Here is a 24,175-nt window from a genome sequence, read left to right as displayed (position 1 = left end):
CTGCACAAGAAAAATCAGATCAAGAAGGAAGAAAAAACTGAGAAAGAAAACAAAATGCAAGCAAACTACTACAGAGAGAGTGAGAATGCTGTTGTGTTCCACACTGTTCCCATGGTTCTCTCTGGATGTAGATGGCTTTCTTCATCATTGAACATGTAGCATTGGTTTAAATCACCTCGTTGTAGAGAGCCATGTCCATCAGAATTGATCATTGTATAGTTTTATTGTTGCCATCATACTGGGTTTCTATCAAAGGATGTGGGTTCAAATTCTGGTTCTCCAACTCTACTAGTGTGACTGCAGGAATAAATACCTTCTCTGGTTCTGTTTCATTTCAAAAATGAAGGACTTTGGATTAGATGACTCGGCTTCCCTTGTATCTTTAGCGACTGAAGGCTTCTAAACAGGAGAGAGGTGGTCAGTTCAAGTGGATAAGAGTATTAGATTTATAGTATGGAAGACCTGTGAACAAATTAATCTCTCAGCTTGTTTCCTAAACTGTAAAATATGGATAATAGCATCTCCCTCAGTTTTGAGAATCAAATGAGTTAACCTGTGTCTACAGCACTTGACAAACATTAAAAGGCTATGTAAATGTTGTTATGCTGGGCCTTTTAACATTATTTTGGCAGCTTTGGAGTATGGATTAGAGATGGGAAAGACTGGGAAAAGGGAGAGTAATCAGGCCATTACAAAGGTGAAGGACCAAGAGTGGGTAGACCTATGAGTGGAAAGAAGGGGCAGTTGCAAGAGATAATAAAGATTAACAAGACTGGGTGGCTCATTGAATGGAGCTGAGGGCACGGACAGGGAAGAGTTGATCCCTGGATGATTTTAAATGTTGCCGATACACTTAACAGGAAATCTGGAGGATACAGGTTTGGCAGGCAAGAGTGCTCATTCATTCAAACGTTTACTTTCTTTTAAAAATAACTTTGACACTTTTTTATATTACAGTCATAGAGATGTCCTCATTAAAAAGAGTTAAGAAAACTGAATATATTCGCTGCCCGACAATATATACAACCATCTGTTATAGTAGCCCTCTCTACTGAGAGGAACAATGTTCAATTAACATCTCTGGGAGATTGATTGTTCTCAGCTTCTCAGCATTCAACTTGATTTTGGTTTATGTTCCTTATGTTCTAGTCAGTGCATACTTATCTCCTGATTCTTATTTCTCTGTATAACAGATCTTAACAGGTTCTCATATTTTTCTGCATTTCTATTTGTAATTTCTTAATGCACAAGCATTTATTAGTGTATCTTGGGTACAAAGCACTGTAATAATTTCTAGAGATTCTAGGAGGTTCAGGTGAACAAAAAAGTCAAGCTTAAGAGGATGGAGGTGGGAGATAGCAATTGGGGATTTGGGAATCTCAATCAGTTGAGTCTGGCTACAAGATGACTACATAAAATGGACTCAAGTAAGTCCTGAAAGACTTCTTAGAGCCAGCGTGTAGCATGCCTCCCAGGGTGGGATGCTTCTATTGGATTTTAGGTCACCTGTATTCAGTGCCTTCTAGACTCCTCTCGAGACTGGATTTTCTGCAGCACACCCAGCAGCCCCCTCATCCTGCACCTTCATTCCACTGCTGGGTTTCTCCCACTGGAAGCAGGCTTTACCTCTTCTAATTGGCCAACATTTCTCAAAACCTCCACTTAAAGGCCAAGCCAGCTTTGTCTTCATTTCTTTCTGACTTGTACCTATCACGACACTCCAGGGCACCTTCCCCAATCTTCTTTGTAATATGTTATCTTCCTCCATCAGAATGTAAGTTCCTCAAGGACAGGGATAAGTTTTCTGCTTGTATTTATAGTCTCAGCATTTAGAGCAGTACCTCCCAGGCACGTAAGTGCTTAATAAATGCTTTTTGACTTTGACAGTTACATGTATGTCTTAGGAAGTTGATTTTGGCTGCTGAGAAGAGTGGACTTTAAAGAGGGGAAATTTAAATCACTTCTATTTTAAGACATGTTGAATATCTCTTCCTATAAAACTTGGTATTAATTTAACCAACTCCTAAATTGCTCTGATCAGCTTATCAAAGTTATTCCTTCTTTATTGTGGCCTTCAAATAGCACTTTGATACATACACTTATGAAATCTTTTATATCCTATCTATTCCTCCTTATATTTTAAATCATGGAACAGTAGCTCAGCTCTGTATTTCTCCTATCCCTTCACAAGGGTATTCCAGTAACAGCAGCCCCTTAATGTTTATGGAATATATCTACTTTGAATTTATGTATGATTGATTTCTTGCTTTCACATATTCCTATTGCTAAATTTTGTTTTGACACAGGAAAGGCAAAACAGCCACAAAATACATTGCCAGAAGAAAAAAAAATATTAAGAGCATCTAATTGTACATAAAATTATGATTGTTTAAAAAATGGTTCCACTATGCTCAAAAAGCTATCAAACTGTGCATACCCTTTGATCCAGCAGTGTTACTATTGGGCTTATATCTCAAAGAGATTTTAAAGGCAAAGGGACCTGTATGTGCAAGAATGTTTGTGGCAGCCCTCTTTGTAGTGGCCAGAAACTGGAAACTGAGTGGATGCCCATGAATTGGAGAATGGCTGAATAAACTGTGGTATATGAATATTATGGAATATTATTGTTCTGTAAGAAATGACCAGCAGGATGATTTCAGAAAGGCCTAGAGAGACTTACATGAACTGATGCTAAGTTAAATGAGCAGAACCAGGAGATCATTATATACTTCAACAACAATACCATATGATGATCAATTCTGATGGACGCGGCCCTCTTCAACAACGAAGATGAACCAAATCAGTTCCAATAGAGCAGTTATGAACTGAAGCAGCTACACCTAGGGAAAGAACTCTGGGAGATGACTATAAACCACTACATAGAATTCCCAATCCCTCTATTTTTGTCCGCCTGCATTTTTGATTTCCTTCACAGGCTAATTGTACACTATTTCGAAGTCCGACTCTTTATACATCAAATTAACTGTTTGGACATGTATACATATAGTGTATTTAACTTATACTTTAACATATTTAAATGTATGGGTCAACCTGCCATCTGGGGGAGGGGGTGAGGGAGGAGGGGAAAAATTGTAACGAAAGGATTTGCAACTGTCAATGCTGAAAAATTATCTATGCATATATCTTATAAATAAAAAGCTATATATATTTAAAAAAAAAAAAGGTTCCATATGTATATAGTCTTTTCAGCTGGCTTTTTGACTTCTAGGAGATAAGGATATCTTCTATTTCTCTAGTATCGCTCAAGTATTCTTAACTTTGCCATTAATGGAAGGGCAAAAGTTCAAAAGAGGGCAAGGACCACATGAGTTGGCATTACAACCCCAGCTTAATCAGTAAGGGTGTTAGTATAAATGGAAATCCTCAAGAGGTTTAAAAGAAGATAAATGAGTTGGGCTAAAAGCAACCCAAAGCCAGCCTTTCTTACCACCAGAGGGAGATGTCTGAACATCAGCAAACAAGAGGGAAGCTTGGCAGTCTGCATTCTGTTTATTTCCTTTTTGAACATCATACAGCTACAGAAGGCTTCAGCAGGCTACAGCCTGTGCAAAATAGCAGGGTGGGCTGCCCACCTTGGCCTTCCCCACCATCCCCTGCAGGGTTTGGCGCCTACTTGCCTAATATCAGCAACATAGTTATCTGGAGACCATGGCCAGAGCAAACAGACAGCAGGAGAGGAAGCAAAGCAGCTGGCTTTCCCCCCAGTGGCCTGATGCCACAAGCTGTCAGTGTCATAAACCCAAGAGTCCCTGCTGGGGGAAAAGCAAGTGGGGGGGTGGGGGTGGAAAACTCCACTTTATTTCCTTGATTTGTCTATCCTATATGGGTTCCATCTTCTCCACATTTCAGCTGTTCCCCATTCATCTTTATGTCTATTGTCATCCCCTCCCCTCTTCCCCCCCCCCCCCCAACATACCTCAGAATGAGAGAGAAAACAGGAATGAAAGTCAAATTGGATTATTTTCTAGGAATTCCCATGAGAGAAGATTTCAGCATATCAGTGTGGCTGGGTACTTCAGAAATATAATTTATTCCAATTACATGAGCCTTTACCCTTCTTCTTTAGGGAATTATTCAGTAAAGAGATGACTTTTTCAAATAATACTAGGGGACCATTTTTATCTGTAGTCCTTAGTGTTCTTTATTAGGAACTATTAGAAAACAAAGAATGGATGAAAAGTGTTATATTCCAATCATGGAATTTTTGAAGACTCTGCCCCACCCCAGTTTCTTCAGAATGGCAAAGACATAATCCTGTGGGGTTTTTCATTAATCAAAGACACATGATGTCAAGGAGGAACATTTAATGATATCACTGGCTTGGGAGGGGGAATAAATGCATGTGAATACATGTGAATGCATGTATGTATCTTGATTATATTGGGATAGAAAAGATGGCAAGAAAAAATAGGACTGGAAAAAGAAGCAAATGTCCCAATTTTTAGGTTCTTAGAAGAAACCTATGGAGACAGAGCTACTGCATACTAGGGAGTTCTCACACTGGGTCTCTTTCTCTCTAATGGCTTCAGCAGCCCTGCCATGGATCCAACCGATTCTTGCGCATCAAGAAGTTAATCTTTCGTGCCATTTCCATGTTGTAAATGCGCCGACAAGTCTCATAGCTCTCTCTCTGTCTTCGACGACATGGCTTCTCGTAGTATCTCCGCCTCTTGATGTCATCAATGAGTCCATCGGCAGTAAGAATTCTTCAAAGACAAAACAAATTGGTTAGATGTCTTGGACATCGAATACTTCCCCTGCAATGTATAAAACTCAGCCCAGCTATCTACTGAGCAATGCAAAGGAAGGGGAAAAGAATGTTCTCACTCTCAGGAATTATGATCTAATTATCCCTGGGCTCTGTAAAGAAATAGTATCAAGGCCTATCAAAAAGCGATATAAATAGGAATCTAGGTGCTATCTATCCTATATACCCCCAAGCTCTTAGCAAGGTAGCATGTGGAAAATTTTTTCCTTCCTCGAGCCTATGATCTAACTCTTCCCTTTCCCTTCTCCACTGAGCCAAGTGAAAACAGAAACACTGAGTGTGATGTGACTCCCATGGGAGCCCACCTAATAACTTTCTGTAATTCCTGGGAAATCTCCCCTTGAAGGAATTGACCCTATTACTCATATCCAAATATCTCCCCGAACCTTATTCAGCTGGTGCTCTGAAGCGGTGAAGGCACCATTCTGCTGCCCTCTGTAACTGGGTTTGGCCCAATTCCTAGCTTACTCTATCACTACACTGTATCTAATAAATGAGTCACAATAAGGATTCAGGATTTGGAGCCTGAAACATGGTTATTACAGAGAGAAGGTGGGGTGAGAATTAGGTTGGACAAAGTACACAAACTACCAGCCAACTCTGCTCAGTGGGAAGTCTTTTATTCATTGATACTATTCTGTATCAACATCATAAAGTTCTTGAAAGTAGTTATTTGAATGCACAAAAGCCAGATAAAAAACATACGAGGTAAATTACGAATGTGAATGTATATCTGAAACCTTACTCTAGATTTCTACGCAGGACTCAGGGGTGCTGAGTAGCACTCAGAGTCCTGCTGCTTAACTGTCACATATAATTGGTAATTCAGACAATCATTTTTGAATAGATTTGTGTAGAAATAGGGCCCTTCAAATTCCCAAGATACTGGGAAAGAGATTAACTTAAGTTAGGGAGAAAATAAACACTCAAATATTGCAGGGTTTTACTTTAGACAAGTCTGCCTAGGTTTGTAAGGGGTGCCATACATTTCCGTTTGCTAATTTTCAGACCTCAAGCAGTTCAAGAGCCATTAGGTCTGGAAACTGACACGCCTTTCTATTCTAAAAAATGCTTCTCAGAAATCTCTCTTCACTTTTTGGGATGTCTTGAGAATCACAACCCCATTCCAAGGATCCCACAACAACAGATTTAAAGCTAGATGAAAGTTCACAGACCACTTAATACAGTCCATTCATTTTAAAGGTTAAGAGGCCCAGGAAGAGTCAATGACTTCCCAGAAGTCACACATCAAAGGCAGAAGCTGAACTTGACTCTGCTTCCAAAGCTAATACTCTTTCCCCTAGATTATGATGCTTTCCACAGCAGGATCTTTAATTAGGGCATGTGTACTTTAATTAGAAGCCAAAAAAATGCTGATGATTATCATGGTGATAATCATGGTATTCACACACCTCAATATGGCACTGTGTCTTGGGGGTAAGGCTGGGAATTTGCTTGAGTTGTGTTGCTCAGAGATGGGGTCTTATCACCACTCAAAGCCCTCAGTACCACAGTGGGGGACCAGTGTTTTGTAAGATCAGATACAGAAAAAGGAAGATTGAATGTAAAGGAATTCAAGAGAACAAACTTTAGAAGAGAATATGAAGTGAAATCCTAGAAGAGATTATGAAGTGATATATTTCTAAGGTCCCCTTCAGCTCTGAAATTCTGACTTCAGAGATCCTACCAGTGAACAGAAAGAAGAGAAATTTGAGAGAAAATAAAGAAGAATATAAGAGAAAATTATAACGAGTTCATCCTCCAATACATAGGTTTATGCAATACCTTAAGGTTTGCAAGTGCTTTACATTTTTTATTTCATTGGATCATAAGACCGTAAGGTAGCATCTAGTGGGAGAATGGTACAAAGGTGAGAAAATTAAAAGGTGACTAGATCCTTCCGACATTTTGGATGAAATCTACAAAAGAGATTCCCTGACAGGAATTCCCTGAGTCAATTCAATTTACATTAATTAATCATCTGCTGTACATGGAGCACTGTGATAAGTATTGGGGGTGGGGAATACGAAGCTTGGGTAAAATAAAAGTGCCTGATTTCATGGAACTTAAATTTTAATAAAATTCATAAATATGATATATAATGATACTCAGAGAGATTTAGTAGTAGAGGATTAGGAGTTAGGAGCCTGGAGTCAAATCCCAGTTTACTACCTGTATGAACATAGGCAAGTGACAACTTTAAAACTCATTTTCCTCATCATAATATAATATAGTAAGACACAAGATAATTTCTAATATTTCCCTCAGATTTTGCAACCTAAAGGTATAAAACAAAGCCCTTTGTGAAGTCTAAGGGGAAATAAGTTATCACTACTGACTGAGCTGGCCTTTAGCAAGTGGTTAGAAATAGAATAAGAGAAGAAAGACTTCCAGGTCATGAACATATATAGGAGTGGAGTCAATTGTTAAATCAATAATGCTCTAAATCAAAGATTGGTTGATTGTCTAGACTTAAGAAATCAAGATGACATGTTAACAATGCAGATGAAATTTAACAATGTGATGTCTGAAATTTTTTTTGGAGAGCCAGTTAAATATTTACTAGTATATCCGTGGGGAATAGAACAACTCAATTGGTTTGAAGAATATAGTATGTGATAAGGTAAGAAAGGAAAAGTCTTGACTGCAATATAAAAAAGTCTGACCTTTGCTTAGTAGACAGTAAGAAACCACTTAAGATTTCTGGATAATAAAACCAGATTTAAAAAAAAAAAAAAAAAAAAAGCCATACTTTCACACAACCAGCTTTATGCTCCAGCAGACAACAGCTTTATGGTAACTGACTAAAAGATACAAAGACTGCAAATTCCCACTGTACTTAGTTTGTAATTTTTTTTTTTAACAAAGGCATTTGATATGGTAGAGAAAAACTGTTCTTAAAAATCTCCCATGCACATGTTGAAATCATAAATAAAGTCTTTGAAAGATAAATCAACAGAAATATTTTGCTTGAAGATCCTATTAATTCTTAAAATCAAAAAAGGAAATAAAACAGGAAGCTATATGATTGTCAAGATTGTTTCCCAATGTCATGGAGGCTGTCCAACACAAGAGTCCAAAAGGAGAAGGAATTGTATAAAGATAAGTCTTCCAAATGCCATTTGCTAATGACATTGTGGTGATTACAACTGAAGAGCCTCCTAAATAAGATTTGTGATCATTCAAAAGTGTGTGGTATAACTAACTACACTGGAAAAACCCAGTTGATGGGTCTATAATATGTCTAGATCATGTTATATAGCTGAATGGACAGTTAATCTACAAAGTCAGTTGATCAGTCCATACCCTTTCAACAGACAATGAGTGTAGGCAAGAAGACTGGAAATTGTCCGGTACTTTCATAGATTACATGCTTTTTTCTGAAGTAAAAGCCCATCTTTTTAACATCATTGATCTTCTGGTGATGGTTCTAGTTTGTTCTTTGTATTCAAAGATTAGGCAAATGATACCGTGACATGCATGTGAATTGAATGTGACGGACAGCTGTGCAAAATCATCACCCTTAATTTCTTCTCCGTGGCTACAGGATCCAGTGGCAAGATATAAATCAGAATAACTAAAGATGGCCCCTTTCTGACGATGGTATATCATTATGAATCATGGAGTATAACAGTTTCCAAATAAAGCTGAGGATCACCCAAAGAGCAAAAGAGAACCAAGGTGGATATTTGGATATGAACAAGCAGCAACATATTACCAATAAGAAGCACACAAAAGAGACATTACAGATGTCAGAAGAGTGGCCCTCAAAAGGGGGATTGGCAGGTGGCTATACCTATAATCCTTGCAAACAAGAAAGCTAAGGCTGGAGAGATCTCTTCAACCTGGGAGTTTTATCTGTAGGGGAGTGTGCCATTTGGGTTTCTGCACTAAATCAAGCATTAAAATGATGAACTCCTAGAACCAAGAAAGGAGAAAAGCCACTAGGTAGAAAATGAAACAGTTCAAAGTACCTGTGCCAATCATTAATAGCATCATCTGGTTTGTGAACTGCCCAGGCAAGATGAGGAAACCCAATCTTTTTTTTTTTTTTTAAAAGAAATCAGGCTGGTCATATGGAATAGCTGGCGGACAGCCGACATTTCAGAGAATGTCAAGAGAACTAGAAAATGATCCTCAGCACATTGGATGGCTTCCGTATGGAAGGTTTACTAGAGGGCAAAAATAAGAATATCACAGAATGAAACTCCATAGTAGGTTGTGTTCTACCTCATCAGAGGGGAATACCCATTAAAGAAATCACAAATCTACTGAAGGACAGAAATATGATCAGAATAAAGATTAGTTTGATAGTCATATTAAAAAAGAGTACTGAAGAAAAGAAGTAGAAGTGGAGGCAGACCTATAAGGAAACTACTACTGTAGTATCTAATACTTCCATCATTTCTGATGGGAGATAACCAAGGGCCTATACTACAGAAGCAGTACCGAAAATAATCTAGAGAAGTATAGAATACGGTCACGAGTGGGAAGGCAAATATCTTTTTGTTCTCTGAAGTCATAAACCAAGATGGCATGACTAACAGTTTTCATGTGGAAAATGGAAATGTTCTAAAACTTTACAGCATACACAAGAAAATGGGAAGGAATGCTACTAATTACATACCTGTCCCAGAGGTGTTGAAGGACTGGCCCTACCATGAGATTTTCTGTAAACAAATAGGAACTTGTATTGCAGATACCTGGCAACCTACAACCCTGAAAGAACCAGTCACCAGTTTTAATGAATTCAACAGATTATGTAAAAAGTGCTGAGCTGCCTGAGTAAGGAAGTGAACAGTTTCATATGTCAGCACAGCCAGCTCTTATCAAGCCAAATGTGTGCACAAGATACTCAATGGGCTACCAAGGAAAAGGGGGCCAAATGGGCACACTCCCAGGTTTCCCTCCTTTCACTGGCTTAATGGCCAGCCATTCAGCCAATGCTTTCAGCTTAGGCCACCTCAAGTCTCTCCTCCAAAACAAAACAAAACAAACCTCACAGGCACCCACACACTCCTCCCCCTCAGCCTGGCTGACCAATAATACACGCAGATTTTGTGACAGAACATCCTGCAAATACATGGCCTTTGTCTGATAAGCTCCACAAAGTGCCAGGAATTTAACTCTATCCTTTCTCTTACTCCCTGGTTACTTAACTTTTTTTTTTTTTTTTTGGTTACTTAACTAACAGCAAACTAACAAACAACCCTAAATTCGCGCCCATGTAATTAGAAAACAGAAAAAGTAACCAATTTTTAAAGCACCAACTAGGAGACCTGAAAGATCTAAGGAGGAAAGAAAGTGGCCATGGACTGCTAGACACGAAGTTAAAGGATCTTTTCTAATCTGATGCAGGGCTAAAAAGGGTACTCCAGAAGATAAGCACATAAGGAATATTAAAAGAAGAAAGAACCTCCTAATATGCTCAGAGGCCCAATCCTGTGTCATTCAGTAAGTCATCAAGATATGTTGATTTAAATGGTCTCAGGCTCCCACCAAATCTGAGGCTCAGACTGGGACTTTTTATGCCCCTAAAAAGCTAGAGTCAATCAGGATGCATGGGAAGAGGAAGTTATGTGAAGGAAGTAGAGGTCAGGGAAGCTGAGGTTATATGGGGATAGAAAATGCTGGTGCTATCATATCCTCCTTTCTGACTACTCCTCCTCAGTCTCCCTTGCTGGATCTTTACCCATTTCACACCTACTAATTCTTTCCTGGGCCCTTTTCTCTTCTCCTTTTTCTTCTGTTTCACAAGGTGATTTCAGCAGCTTTCTGGGGTTAAATTACTGTCTCTATGCTGATGACACTCAAATCTAATTATCTAGCCCTAACCTCTGCTGGCCTCTAGACTTACATCTTCATCTGCCTCTTGGCCACCTCAACTTGAACGTTGTGTTCCATAGTCATTCTTCAATCATGTCCAACTCTTCGTGACCCCATTTGGGATTTTCTTGGCAGAGACATTGAGATCTCCACTTTTGTCCCCACCATTTAGTGGTGCATGACACATAGTGGGAACTTAATAAAGGCTTATTGACTGCTTACTATGGGCCAGGTACAATACTAAAGACTAGAAATACTACAATAAACAAAAAGACAATCCTTACCTGCTGAGATCCCAAGATGCCAGTAAACTAACTGTCCTATCACATGCTCAATAGACCTTCTTCATGAAAAAACCTTTAACAGGATTGACTCCATTTAGTTTTTCTGAAGGGCTATAACAATCCCAGATAAATAGAAAGGGAAGAATATTCTGAAACAAGAGTGACTTCTTAAAAAGAATAAATAGAAGAAAAATAGAATTAAAAAAAAAATAGAATAAGCTCTCCACAATAGCTTCCCCATCAAAGAACACAAGTTATTTCTTTAGTCCCCAAAGACTTCGATGCACCAAAAACAACTCCTTTTAGCCTAAGCTTTCAAGATTATCTAAGGAAAATAATTACAATATTAAGAACAGACAAGGCTACTCAGGGCTCATCATATTTAATTTTCCTTGATGCTCATGGCATATCCTCTCAAAATTAGATGTTCTGACCAATAAAATTCTAACACATTCTTGAAAAGAAGAGCATAAATAAAAGATAAACTGGGGTAAAAGAACAAATGCCATTTGCCTTAACTTCTGTTTAATCAGTAGTCGGTTTAAAAAAAAAAAAAGGCAGTAATAACATTTATATACCATAGGTTATCTATAATTGTATGGGACAGATGAGGAAACAGTTTGAGGGCTTTGTTAATGGTGACATGACTAGTAATTGTCAGAAGTAAAAAATCAAGCCCAAATCTTTCCTGCCCCCAAGTTCAGCACTTTGTATTTTGTCACACATTTTTATCTATAGAGTCTGAGAGTACTGAATACCCTTGGGCTCCTTCTCCAGCCTCTCTGCTACCTGCCGGGATTGGGTACTGTAAAGGGTTGAAACACTTAAGTTGATGCACTGAGGTCGGACAACCAAGCACCTAAAAGTTAATTACCAATTGGACAATACTCTATTAGCATATGCTTGGAAAATGGTCCTTCCCACTATTCTGTTCTGGCTCAATAACTCAATAAATGTATACAGAGAATTGTAGGAGGGACTAGGCGGTGGAGTAAGACAAGCCAGAGTCACTTTGGTAGGATATGATAAGGAAGGTTGGGGAAGATTCTGCAACCATCCTGTTCACTTCTACCCCTAAAGACCAAGAATAAAAACCAAGGACTTTTGCTTATCCTGACTCCAGCTGATTCTAAGGTATCCAGAGTGCTAACTCAGTCTTCATAGGGTACCAGGATGGAGACACAAAGAGGCTAAGCAGGGTGGCAGGAATTGTTATTCTATCCTTTGCTAATCCCTCACTCTTTCTTCTCCATCCCTCTTAGAATAAGGATGTTTTAAACTGAATTTAAAACACCACAGCCGGCAGAGGTATCAGAAAAACAAATGTTATGGCTAATATGAAAATGTGTTTTGCATGATTTCATATATATAAAATCAAAATACACTGCACAATTTCTCAAAGTGGCGTAAGGGTCAGGAGAGAGGGAGAAAATTTGAAAATCAAAATTTTAAAAAATTATTGTTAAAAATTTTTTACAAGCAATTGGGATATTCTTAGTGAAACAAAAATAATTTTAAAAAAGAAAAATGTTCATTGAATAGAAATTAGATCAGAGAAGGAAGAAGGTGCCCTTAAAAATTAAATAAATCAAAAACTCTAAATAAATAAAAATAAAGACTAAGTGAATAAATTAAATAGATAAATAAATTTTTAAAAATTACAAATACTTAAAAATAATACTTTATATTTCAGTTAGGAGGTCTTTAGTTAACAATCTAGAATACAAGATGTATGTGAACCTCCCAAATAATCTTGGCTTCATGCTTTTTCACATCCCACTATCAGTAAAGAACACTACACTGGGTTGGAAATGAATAATTATCCATAAGGAATGTGGCTTCTTCTCTCAAATGACATTAGTATAAAGAACAGGAAGTTCCTCTGATTACTGACTATATGGAAAAACACCAGTGTTTAGCCTCTAAATTCTTCAACTTCAGGCCACCAGGGGTCAGGGGCACCTGAGGACAAGACAGATTCAATTCAATAACCACTTGGGAAGAACAATGGATTGTTGTTCTCAGAGTTATCATGTTCTGACCCCATTTGGGTTTTCTTGGCAAAAATACAGTATTTGTTCTTTTCTTCTCCAGCTCAATTTTATAGATGAACAACTGAGGCAAATATGGATAAGTGACTTGCCCATGGTCATACTATTATATGTCTGAGGCTCTACTTGAACTCAATAATGCACTGAAAGACATACTGAAGTACAAAATATAAATGTAATTGATACAGCAAAGATCCAAAGTGCCCTTGAAAAATTTTTGGAAACAATACTTTCTGCAGAGGGAACTATGAGGATAAGCTAATTTAAAACCAATTTCTAGGCAATCAGATTATTAACAAATTCTCCACAGCAAATAAGACTACAACAAAGGATTTTCTCTGATCTATTACCTAGTAAGTCATTTCCCATAATGAAAGTAACTCCCATTCCAAGTTCTACAAACAAGAAAGTCTTAACAGTGTCTTATTTGTAACAAGTCAATATTGCAAAAAATAAAACAAAAAAAACCTTAAAAAACTATTTGGAGCTCCTCTGGAATGGGGCTTAGTCAATCAACATGTAATAAGCATCTACCAAGTACAAGATCCTAAGGATACAAATAGAAAAACAATACTTGTATCCAGTATACTTGTATCCAAGGGACCATTTTACTGGAAAGATATAATGTTCATACTGATAAATATTTACAAATTTTGAGAATGGAGAAAATTTTAACAATTAAAGGAACAGTCAAAGAAGGCTTGATAAATTAAAAAACTTTGGAAGATGAGGGCTCTATGGGGTAGAGATGAGGAAAGAGAAAGGGAGGGAGGAAAGAGGGAGAGACAGAAAGTGAAAGACAGACACAAAGGGAGAAAGAGGGAGGGAAGGAAGAAGAGGAAGAGAGGGGGAAAAAGAGAGAGAGGGAAAGAGGAAAGGAGAGAGAAAGAGCAGAAATTCAAATTATTTCAGGTGGAGGATGACCCAAACAAATGCATAGAAGCAGGAGATAGAATATTAAATTATGAAAAAAATACCTAAAAGTCCATCTGGATGAAACTTAAAAGTATGTGAAAAGGAAAAAAACAAGGAAAAAGTTGTGTAGGGCTTTAAATGCCAGGCTTCCGTGTTTGAGTATAGCAGCAAGAGGAAAGGCTTCTGAACAGAAAAGTACCAGAATCAACCCTCTGCCTCGGGGAAGATTACTTAAGCAGGTATACAGAATAAAGTTCAAAGCCAGGAGATCAATTAGGGCACTGTTACAATAATCCAGACAAGAGGTATCGAGGGTCTAAATAATGTAGTTCAGTGAAAGAAAGGGACTGGTGTAAGCATAAAATCTACAAGACCTAGCCACTAACTAAATGGGGTTAAAGAGGGAGAGGAAGGAAGGCAAGAAGACGCAATCAACAAACATTTATTAAGAAAGTACTTCAATCTTCGTTCATGGTTGGATGGGTAATGTCACCTAAAGAAATTGAAGATTTTGAAGAAAAAATGGGCGAAAGGGAAAAATTCCATTTGGGAAATCTCGAATGTCAGATGTGAGTGGGATATCAAGTTGGATTAGATACAAGTCTTAAATTGGAAATCATCTCATACATGATAAATGGTACCACAGAAGCTCAGATCACCAATGGAGAGGTTTAGAATGAAAATGGACCCAGAACAGAGCCTCAAGAAACATCTGTGCTTAAAAACTAGCAAATAATGGATGAAGAGAGCCTGCAAGAGACTGAAAAGGAGGTTGTTGGGTAAGTGGAAAAACTAGGATAGAGCAGTGCACCAGAGTCAAAGAATGACAATTTCCAGGAATAAGCACTCAAAAAGTACATCCAAGTTGATAATAAACTTGGTTCCCATACACAGTCATCATTCCTCTTTCTCAGCACAAGCCTCTAAATAGTGTGAGATGTCAATTTTTGCCTTAAAAAATATTATATCAATTCCCCCCCCCCTTTAAAAATTTTAATTCCTTTCAGTAAGTGTATGGATCACAATGTACCCGATTATCTTACTTGTCACTTACAGAACCTGTATGTGGGCAAAAAGAAAGTTAAAACTTAAAATGAAATAGTTAATTGGTTTAAGACTGGAAAAGGAGTATGACAAAGCTGTATATTATCTTATTATTTTTTTTAAAACTTATATATAAAGTATACCATGCAAAATGCTAGACTGAATGACTCAAGGTCATGATTCAATGGAATCAAGGTTGTCAGGAGAAATATGAACAATCTCAGATGTGCAGATGATAACACTCTGATGGCGGAAAGTGAAGTGAAATGAAGAAGTCTCTTGATGAGGGTAAAAGAGGAGAGCATAAAAGTTAGCTTGAAATTTATCAACAAGCCAAGATGTCAGTGATTTGATTCTTTACAAAAAGATGAAGAAATGAAAAACACGTCATATTTTCTATTCTTGACCCCCAAATCACTGCAAACACACCACCAGCCATGAAATTAAAAGATGTTTGCTCTATAGGAGGAAATCTATGGCAAATCTGGACAGCATACTAAAAAGCAGAGACATCACCTTGCTGACAAAGGTCTATTTCCACAAAGCTTTGTTTTTTTCAGTAGCAATGTATAACTGTGAGGATTGGATTATAAGGAAAGATGAGTGCTGCAAAATCAACACTTTCAAATTATGGTGCTAGAGAAGAATTCTGAGAATCCCTTGGACAGCAAAGAGATAAAATCAGTCAGTATTTAAAAAGAAATTAATTCAGGCTTGTTGGAATCTTTTACAAAGTGTTAAGACATTTCTTTACAAAATGTGAAGACATTGGAGTTGATTTGATCTGCTTTTGGGCCAGAACTTGAAACAAGGTATTAGGTGGATCTGATTGAACAATGCTTGTGTTCACACCTTTAGAGAGCTCAAGTATCTAAGTACTCAATGGAGTTCACACAAGAGTTCAGGGCTAGTATAAGACCTGAATTCACACCTCCCTTAGGACCAGAGAGCACTCTGGGAGATAACCCAGAATCCCTCTCCCTCCAGAAGGTGGAGTTAACCTTTGGGAAATCACATAAATGAAGGAAGCTCTTGGAGTGAAAGGGGAATTTCTCCGGAACATTAACAGGGCTCTGAGACAGAACACTCTGGAAGAAAAGACTACTCGCCACAGACTGGAGATTGAGAAGCCATGAGACGGAGTTGAGCTGGAGGCTGAAGAAAGCAGAGGCAGGAGCCAGGGACAAAGCTGCAAGATCTCCTGGAACCAGGAAAAACACCAACACAGGCTATTCACTGAAAGGTCAAATACTGAAGTTGATAAGTACTTAGGCCACATAATGAGAAGATGAGATTTATTTGAAAAGATCCTGATGTTGGGAAAGATTGTAGATAAAAGGAGACAGCAGAGAAAATGTACAATTAGTATAATGAAAACAGTGAAAATGAATTTAAGATTTTGGACAGTTAGTGGAGGAATAGAAGAGCCTGGAATAATATGGTCCATGGGATGGATGCTGGTATGCTGGAACACACACAGAGAGCAAATATAAGGCAACTCTGATTGGTGGATGTTCTAATGAGGAGATGGGTGAATAGTTCTCAACTCCTATTACTTCACCTTTAGGTGGCAGAACTAAGTGGATTAAAGAGTTTTTTTTTTTTTTGTTTTGTTTTGTTTTTTTTTTATTTAATAGCCTTTTATTTACAGGATATATACATGGGTAACTTTACAGCATTAACAATTGCCAAACCTCTTGTTCCAATTTTTCACCTCTTACCCCCCACCCCCTCCCCTAGATGGCAGGATGACCAGTAGATGTTAAATATATTAAAATATAAATTAGATACACAATAAGTATACATGACCGAAACGTTATTTTGCTGTAGAAAAAGAATCAGACTCTGAAATATTGTACAATTAGCTTGTGAAGGAAATCAAAAATGCAGGTGTGCATAAATATAGGGATTGGGAATTCAATGTAATGGTTTTTAGTCATCTCCCAGAGTTCTTTTTCTGGGCAAAGCTAGTTCAGTTCATTACTGCTCCATTAGAAATGATTTGGTTGATCTCGTTGCTGAGGGTGGCCTGATCCATCAGAACTGGTCATCATATAGTATTGTTGTTGAAGTATATAATGATCTCCTGGTCCTGCTCATTTCACTCAGCATCAGTTCATGTAAGCCTCTCCAGGCCTTTCTGAAATTATCCTGTTGGTCATTTCTTACAGAACAGTAATATTCCATAATTTTCATATATCACAATTTATTCAACCATTCTCCAACTGATGGACATCCATTCAGTTTCCAATTTTTAGCCACTACAAAAAGGGCTGCCGATTAAAGAGTTTGTAAAAGGGAATGACATATAATAAGCGTGGAAAGGTAGGCAAGAGGTAGGCTGTGAAGGGTTTAAAATATCAAAGAGAAGAATATATATTTTATCTTTGAGGCCATATAGGGAGTTATTAGGAATTATTAAACTAGAGAGTGACCAAGTCATACCAGTGCTTTAGGAATATCATTTTGGCAAGGACAGACTGAAATGCAGTGAGTCTCTGAGTCAGGAAGATCAATTAGGTTGCTGTAATTATACAAAGGAGAGGTGAAATCCAGAACAAGGGCTTTAAGAGTAGAGAGGAGGGGACAGAGTCAATAAGTGGAATAAGACTTGTCAATTAAGTGAATAGGTCTCTAGCACTGGAGACAGAAATCAAGATGACAACTTTCAGATCCAGGTGGAATAGAAATATGGCAGCACCCTCAACAGAAATACGGAAATTTGGACGTGGAGTGGGTTTGAGGAGAAAGATGAGTTCCATTTTAAACCTGATGAATTTGAAATGACTATGTGACTCCCAGGTCAAAATAACCAAAAAACTGTTGGTGAAGCAAGATTGGAGCTCCAGAAAGAGGCCAGGGCTAATTATATAGATCTGGAATCATTTAGATGGAAATGATAACTGAACTCATAAGAGATGATAAAGTTACAAAGAAAAAAAGTATAGAGTCCAGGAAGAACCTTGAATCTAACTCTTCTGGACACAAAAAGCAAATTTGTTGTTGTTCTTCAGTTATTTTTCAGTGGGATCTAACTATGACCCCATTTGTGGTTTTCCTAGCAGAGATAGTGGAGTGGTTTGCCATTTCCTTCTACAGTTCATTTGACAGATGAGGAAAGTGAGGCAAATAGCATGAAGTGACTTGGCCAGGATCACACAGATAGTAAATCTCTAAGGCAAGATTTGAATTCAGGTTCTCTTGACTCCAGGGCTGACATTCTATCAGCTAGCTGTAGAGAGAGGGACACAACAATGATTGGGGGTAGGACATGGATGCTATCCAGCAAAACAGAACAGAATTCAAGAAAAGTACAGCATCCTGAAAACCCTGTCGAGAGGGGAGGCAGCAGTGTCATATGCTGAAGAGAGGCCAAGAAGGATAAGAATGGAGAAAACGGTTACTGAATAGAGCAATTTAGAAAGTCATTTCAGTTAAATGATGAGATCAAGTCATTTCTATAACTCAGTGGATATGGGAGCTTATTAATCACAAGAATGAGACTGTCTTTCTGGTTGTCCTTCTACATTTTCTCTGGCTGTCCTTCAGGCCTTGAATGCTCTTCTTCCTCAATTCTGACTATCTTTTCTTTCCTTCCTCTCCTGACTACTGACTTTCCAGCCCTCAAGTTCCAACTAAATCCTTCCTTCTCTAAGAAGCCTTTCCCACATTGATGCATTGTTGGTGGAGTTGTGAACGAATCCAACCATTTTGGAGAGTAGTTTGGAACTATGCTCAAAAAGTTATCAAACTGTGCATACCCTTTGATCCAGCAGTATTACTACTGGGCTTATATCCCAAAGAGATTATAAAGAAGGGAAAGGGACCTGTATGTGCACGAATGTTTGTGGCAGCCCTTTTTGTAGTGGCTAGAAACTGGAAACTGAATGGATGTCCATCAGTTGGAGAATGGCTGAATAAATTGTGGTATATGAATATTATGGAATATTACTGTTCTGTAAGAAATGACCAACAGGATGATTTCAGAAAGGCCTGGAGAGACTTACACGAACTGATGCTGAGTGAAATGAGCAGGACCAGGAGATCATTATATACTTCAACAACAATACTAGATGATGACCAGTTCTGATGGATCAGGCCATCCTCAGCAAGGAGATCAACCAAATCATTTCCAATGGAGCAGTAATGAACTGAACCAGCTACGCCCAGAGAAAGAACTCTAGGTGATGACTAAAAACCTTTACACTGAATTCCCAATTGCTATATTTATGCCCACCTGCATTTTTTATTTCCTTCACAAGCTAATTGTACAATATTTCAGAGTCTGATTCTTTTTGTACAGCAAAATAACGGTTTGGTCATATATACTTATTGTGTATCTAATTTATATTTTAATATATTTAACATCTACTGGTCATCCTGCCATCTAGGGGAGGGGGTGGGGGGGGTAAGAGGTGAAAAATTGGAACAAGAGGTTTGGCAATTGTTAATGCTGTAAAGTTACCCATGCATATAACCTGTAAATAAAAGGCTATTAAATTAAAAAAAAAAAAGAAGCCTTTCCCAATTCCCCTTCAGTGCCTTTCTGCATTGAATTATTTCCTATCTATCCTATATATATAGCTTGTTTGTTAGTTGTTCACCCCATTAGATTGTAAGCATCTTGAGGTCAAAGACTCTTTTTGGACTCTTTCTATATCCTCTGTGCTTAGCACAGTGCCTGGTACATGGTAAGCACTTAATAAATGTTTACTGACTGACAGTTCTATGTACATGTGATGCCACTTCTCCCACTCTTACTCTTGACGAGTTTGTTTTTCAAGACTCAGAACAAATTCATTTCTCTCAAGTTGAATAAATCAGCCAATCTCCTCTTTTAAATATGCTCCAGGTAGGAGCAAAAGGGAGTAAGTCAGCAAGGCATCTATCTGACCAACCATTTGCTATAAATAAACCTCCTTTCAACAAAAATCTCACTACAAAGAGGGCAGGATATAGAAATAAATTTATGAAGTGTATTCAAAGACTTACTCATTGTCCTCAATTGCCTCCTGAAAACATACATTAATCTCCTCTCATTTTCAGAGCATCTGATAGCACTTTGGTCAATACCACCCTCTCCCCGCCCCCCCATCCTTCCATTTCTCTTACTGCCACCCTCCAACCCGCCGTTCCCCACTTCTCAAGCTTAAAATTTTGCAACACCAAGTATGTATATTTCCATATACATACTATAGGAAAAACACTGTACATGAAATAAAAAATCTCTGTGATGTATAGATTTTCTTTTAAAATATATAATAAATTCAAAGCTGTCCTACTTGTTTGTAATTCTGACCCTATTTTTGTCTTCTGCACATCAAAAATCAATGACCCTTTTTTTTTTTTTGGAGTGGAGGGGGGAAGGGAGGACAACTCTCTTCCTCTTTTCTTCTCCCTCTTACCATCATGCCTCATTGGGGGGAAAAGGTCAAAAAACCCCGTCCAGTTACAACTCTTTTCTTCTGGGAGGAAAATTCCAAGAAACTCTCTAATATTTAAATACTATGTAGGCAATTGGTATAAAAAGGACCTGGAACTTTGACTTAAGAGGTAGATCTGAATTCAAGCTCCTGCCCAACGGTGGTCAGGTCACTTCAATTCTGTTTTCCTCATGCCTTCTTCATCTGTAAAAGGAAGCTGAATTACATAATTTAAAAGACTTTTTTCTAGTTCTAACATTCTATAATTATGTAATTACTACCAAATGCTTTTCCATTTGGGACAAAAAAAAGAGCAGTATTAATCAGAATTATGAAAAGCAATTTATTAGAAGGCAAGGGATCTGGCTTTTACTCTATTCTCTGCTCATCCCCAGGTTATCAGCTTCATGGTCTTGGGTATCACTTAATGATCAGCAAAACTTGTTTAAAATTCTTTAGTCATGAAACCATATACGAAGATAAGCAATTATTAATAGATCCAAATCATCAGGTCTATCATTTAAGACTTTTCATTATCCCTTCTCATACTTATACAACTTTATTTCTTAATATTACTCAAGGCTTTCCACTTATTAACCCAATTTTACCATCTCCCATTTCATTCCTACCCGTTTTGGTTTTTTGTCTCTTTACTCCAAGATCTCAAATGTCTGCTCAAATCCTTTATTAATGACAACTCATTTTTTTACAACACCTTAAAGTCTAAAAATCACTACCCTCACTTTATCTTCCTTTTACAAATTGGGAAATTGAAGCTCTTAGAAGTGACTTGCCTTTGGTTATACAATTGCGGAGAGATCAATCCAGGTCTTGCCTGACTTTAAGTCCAATCTTATCTTTTACACTATGCCCCCTTACTTCAAGACTCACATCAGGATTTATCTTCTTTAAAAAGCAAAACAATACACCCAAAGAAAAAAACACTGGGAAATGAATGTAAACTGTTTGCATTTTTGTTTTTATTTCCGGGTTATTTCTACCTTCTGAATCCAATTCTCCCTGTGCAACAAGAAAACTGTTTGGATCTGCACACATACATTGTATCTAGGAAATACTAGGACATATTCAACATATATAGGACTGCTTGCCATCTAGGGGAGGGGGTGGAGGGTGGGAGGGAAAAATTGGAACAGAAATGAGTGCAAGGGATAATGTTGTAAAAAAAATTATCCTGGCATGGATTCTGTCAATAAAAAGTTACTATAATAAAAAAATAAAAAAATAAATAAATAAAAATTAAAAAAAAAAAGCAAAACAATATAAATTCTTCATGACTAATTTCACCTTTTATTAATCACTCCCTTAGCACTAAGGGATAGCATATATTTAGAAAATAGCATTACTAAAATACAGATCTGACAATGAGTCCAATATTCAAAAATCTCTTGCAACTCCCTACTGGCTTTAGAATTAAAATACAAAAATCTTAGATTGGCATTTTACAGCCTGCTACAGTGTGGCTTCTATCTACTTTTGCACTGCTATTTCATATTAAACACCTTCATGTACTCAACATTCTAGCAAAACTAATCTGCTACCAGTTCTCTCTATATTTCATTCTATCTCCAGTTTCCTCATATTTGGATGTGGTTCCCCAAATCTATAATACGTTTCTTCCCTCCATCTGTTTTCAGAATCCCTCTTTCTTCAAAGCACAATTTAGATGTCATCTACAACAGACCTTTCCTAATTCTCCCCAAATGTTACTGTTTTCCCTTTTCAAATGACTTTTTTAAAAATTTGTTTTCATGCTATACCTTCCCCAGCAGAAAGCTGCCTATTTTCGGGTCTAATTTTTAGAATGCCGAATTACCCAGATGCTTAATAATAATGTTGGACTATTATTATTAATAACATTTTACAATGTTTAAGAATTGCGCAACACATGTTGTTTTAACTTTTGAAGCGCATATGCCATCTTTTCAACAGGCACTCTTTCCACTACAGCAGATCCCACATTTGTAATCAGTAAGATTTGCCCATCCGAGACTCGTAGAGATTAAGTTATTTGCCCATGGTAACAGCAAGCAAGCATCCGAGACCAGATCTGAAGAAGGGTCTCCTAACTCCAAGTCCGTTCTATCCATATTCTGTATTACAAGTACAAAAGCCATTTATATTTATATTAAAATTTTTATGAGGTTATGCCTTAATAACCGAGTTAGACTAAAAGATCCAATAAGAACAGGGATATGACTTATTTTATATTTCACACATAACTGGGTTGTACTTATCCAATAAACACTCTTCATGGCAGAACTTTAGACGAACTTCTTCCTTCAGCCTTTTAGAATTCCGCTGCCCTAACTTTCCCGATAGCGGGGCGGTATGGGGGAGGGAGCGGCTACCGATCGCCCAGCAGTTACCTGTTCAGGGTCCTGTACGCGCCATCCACATTCCCTTCCTGAACCATCACGGTTCTGGCAATGAACTTCAGGTGATTTGCCATGACCTTGGGACAAAATTGATCTTGTAAGGAAAAGAGTTTTCCACTACAACAGCTAAAGGCTGGCTGGCTGGGCCGGGGAGACGACTGCCAGCTGGAGAAATGGCAAGGAAATTCAGTCGGCGTTCATCGGGCCTCCGGGGGCTGGAGTACACGGAAAAGGTAAAAAGGGGGGGAGGGGCTGTGCTTACAAACGCGGACAGGCCGGGAAGGGGGCAAGGGGCTGTGCTTACAAACGCGGACAGGCCGGGAAGGGGGCAAGGGCTCGAGCAAGGCCGAGAGCGGGGCGGGCCGTCAAGGAGAAGAGATGGGTTTCCATGGTGACGGAAGTCCACCCTAGGGCCCAAGGAGTAAGTTGTGGTCGCGACTTCCCCTTATAGAGCCGTAACCCACCCTCCGCCCCGGACCTAGTCTGCTTTTGTAAGGATAAAGGGAGGGTTTCCCTGCGCCCCCTTCTTCCTCCCCTTCTTTTTTCCACCCCGAGATATAACTTCATCCCCACGTACTCGGCTACTGACCGATCTCCAGCGTGCGTCGCGACCGGAAGCGGAAACTACGCAATTCCTTCAGTAGGGCGGGGCGGAAGAAAAGAGGCTGTGGAGCGCTAGGGGCCGGGGAGAGGCGGGGCTGCGCACGGGCGCGCCTTCTGGTGACGTCAGGGTGACCTTCTGATACTCTTTTAAGGCCTTGGGCCGCGGAGCGCGCCGCGTTCTGCACGTTGGCCCTGCCCCTTCGGCCCGCGCCTTGAGCAAGGCTTCCTACCCTCGCTCCTGTCTCTACCCGTTTCGTTCCCCCGCAGGGACCCCCTTGTCGCCCTCCTTATGAGACATCCAGACGAGGGGCGTGTCTTCTCCCTGCCCCCAACCTTCTACGGAGTACTTAGTAGGCGCCTAATTTGTGCATCAGGATTACCAGTACAAAGGAACAGGCCCCCGTCCAAAGATGTCTCATTCCCGGAGCTGTTCTTGGCATTTTTCCCCGAACGCGGATATAATGAACCAAATAATCAGTTCTAACAGTTGCTTTCTTTCCGGCCCCATCCGAGCTTTTAGTTCTTGGATAATCTTCAGGTTGCTGCGGCTTCCTCTATTTTTCTCTGCTCTGCCCTTCCTTTCCCACTCTCTGCCATAAGAAAACTTTACCTCTGTGGCAGTCACACTACATCTCCGTGTGGGGTTGCTGACTCTCGAAGAGACCATCCAAAGCGCGAATTTGAGAAGGACAAAAAGGAAAAGATTCCCTCCCTAATACAGGGACCATTCCTCCCCCAAGGCTACTCTGCACTGACGCAGACTAACGTAGCAGGGGCTTCTCAAGATGTCAGTGTGGAAACAAAATGACCCCGCTATTCCAGCAAGAACTTAAAAAAAGGGCAT

At 38.8% G+C, this 24,175-nt stretch overlaps 1 protein-coding gene across 2 annotated transcripts; it reads right to left on the bottom strand.

Moving 5' to 3' along the window:
• Positions 1–4,146: 4,146 nt before the first annotated feature.
• On the bottom strand, positions 4,147–23,409 carry MRPS21 (mitochondrial ribosomal protein S21). 2 transcript variants are annotated; one of them, XM_003769910.3, is made up of 3 exons: positions 23,306–23,409; positions 22,720–22,805; positions 4,147–4,727 (listed from the first exon to the last, which is right to left on the bottom strand). In XM_003769910.3, the coding sequence occupies exons 2-3, from the start codon at positions 22,800–22,802 to the stop codon at positions 4,547–4,549; spliced, it is 264 nt and encodes an 87-aa protein (XP_003769958.1). In that variant the 5' UTR covers positions 22,803–22,805; positions 23,306–23,409; the 3' UTR covers positions 4,147–4,546. The 2 variants fall into 2 exon arrangements, with proteins under 2 accessions (XP_003769958.1, XP_012405147.1); XM_012549693.3 differs by having other exon boundaries at positions 23,318–23,407.
• Between the last annotated feature and the right edge of the window lie 766 nt (positions 23,410–24,175).

The sequence above is a fragment of the Sarcophilus harrisii genome, chromosome 4 (genome assembly GCF_902635505.1).
Source record: "Sarcophilus harrisii chromosome 4, mSarHar1.11, whole genome shotgun sequence".
NCBI classification, from domain to species: Eukaryota; Metazoa; Chordata; class Mammalia; order Dasyuromorphia; family Dasyuridae; genus Sarcophilus; species Sarcophilus harrisii.
Note: the sequence above shows the minus strand (reverse complement) of the source record. Positions and strands in the feature narration are given on the sequence as shown.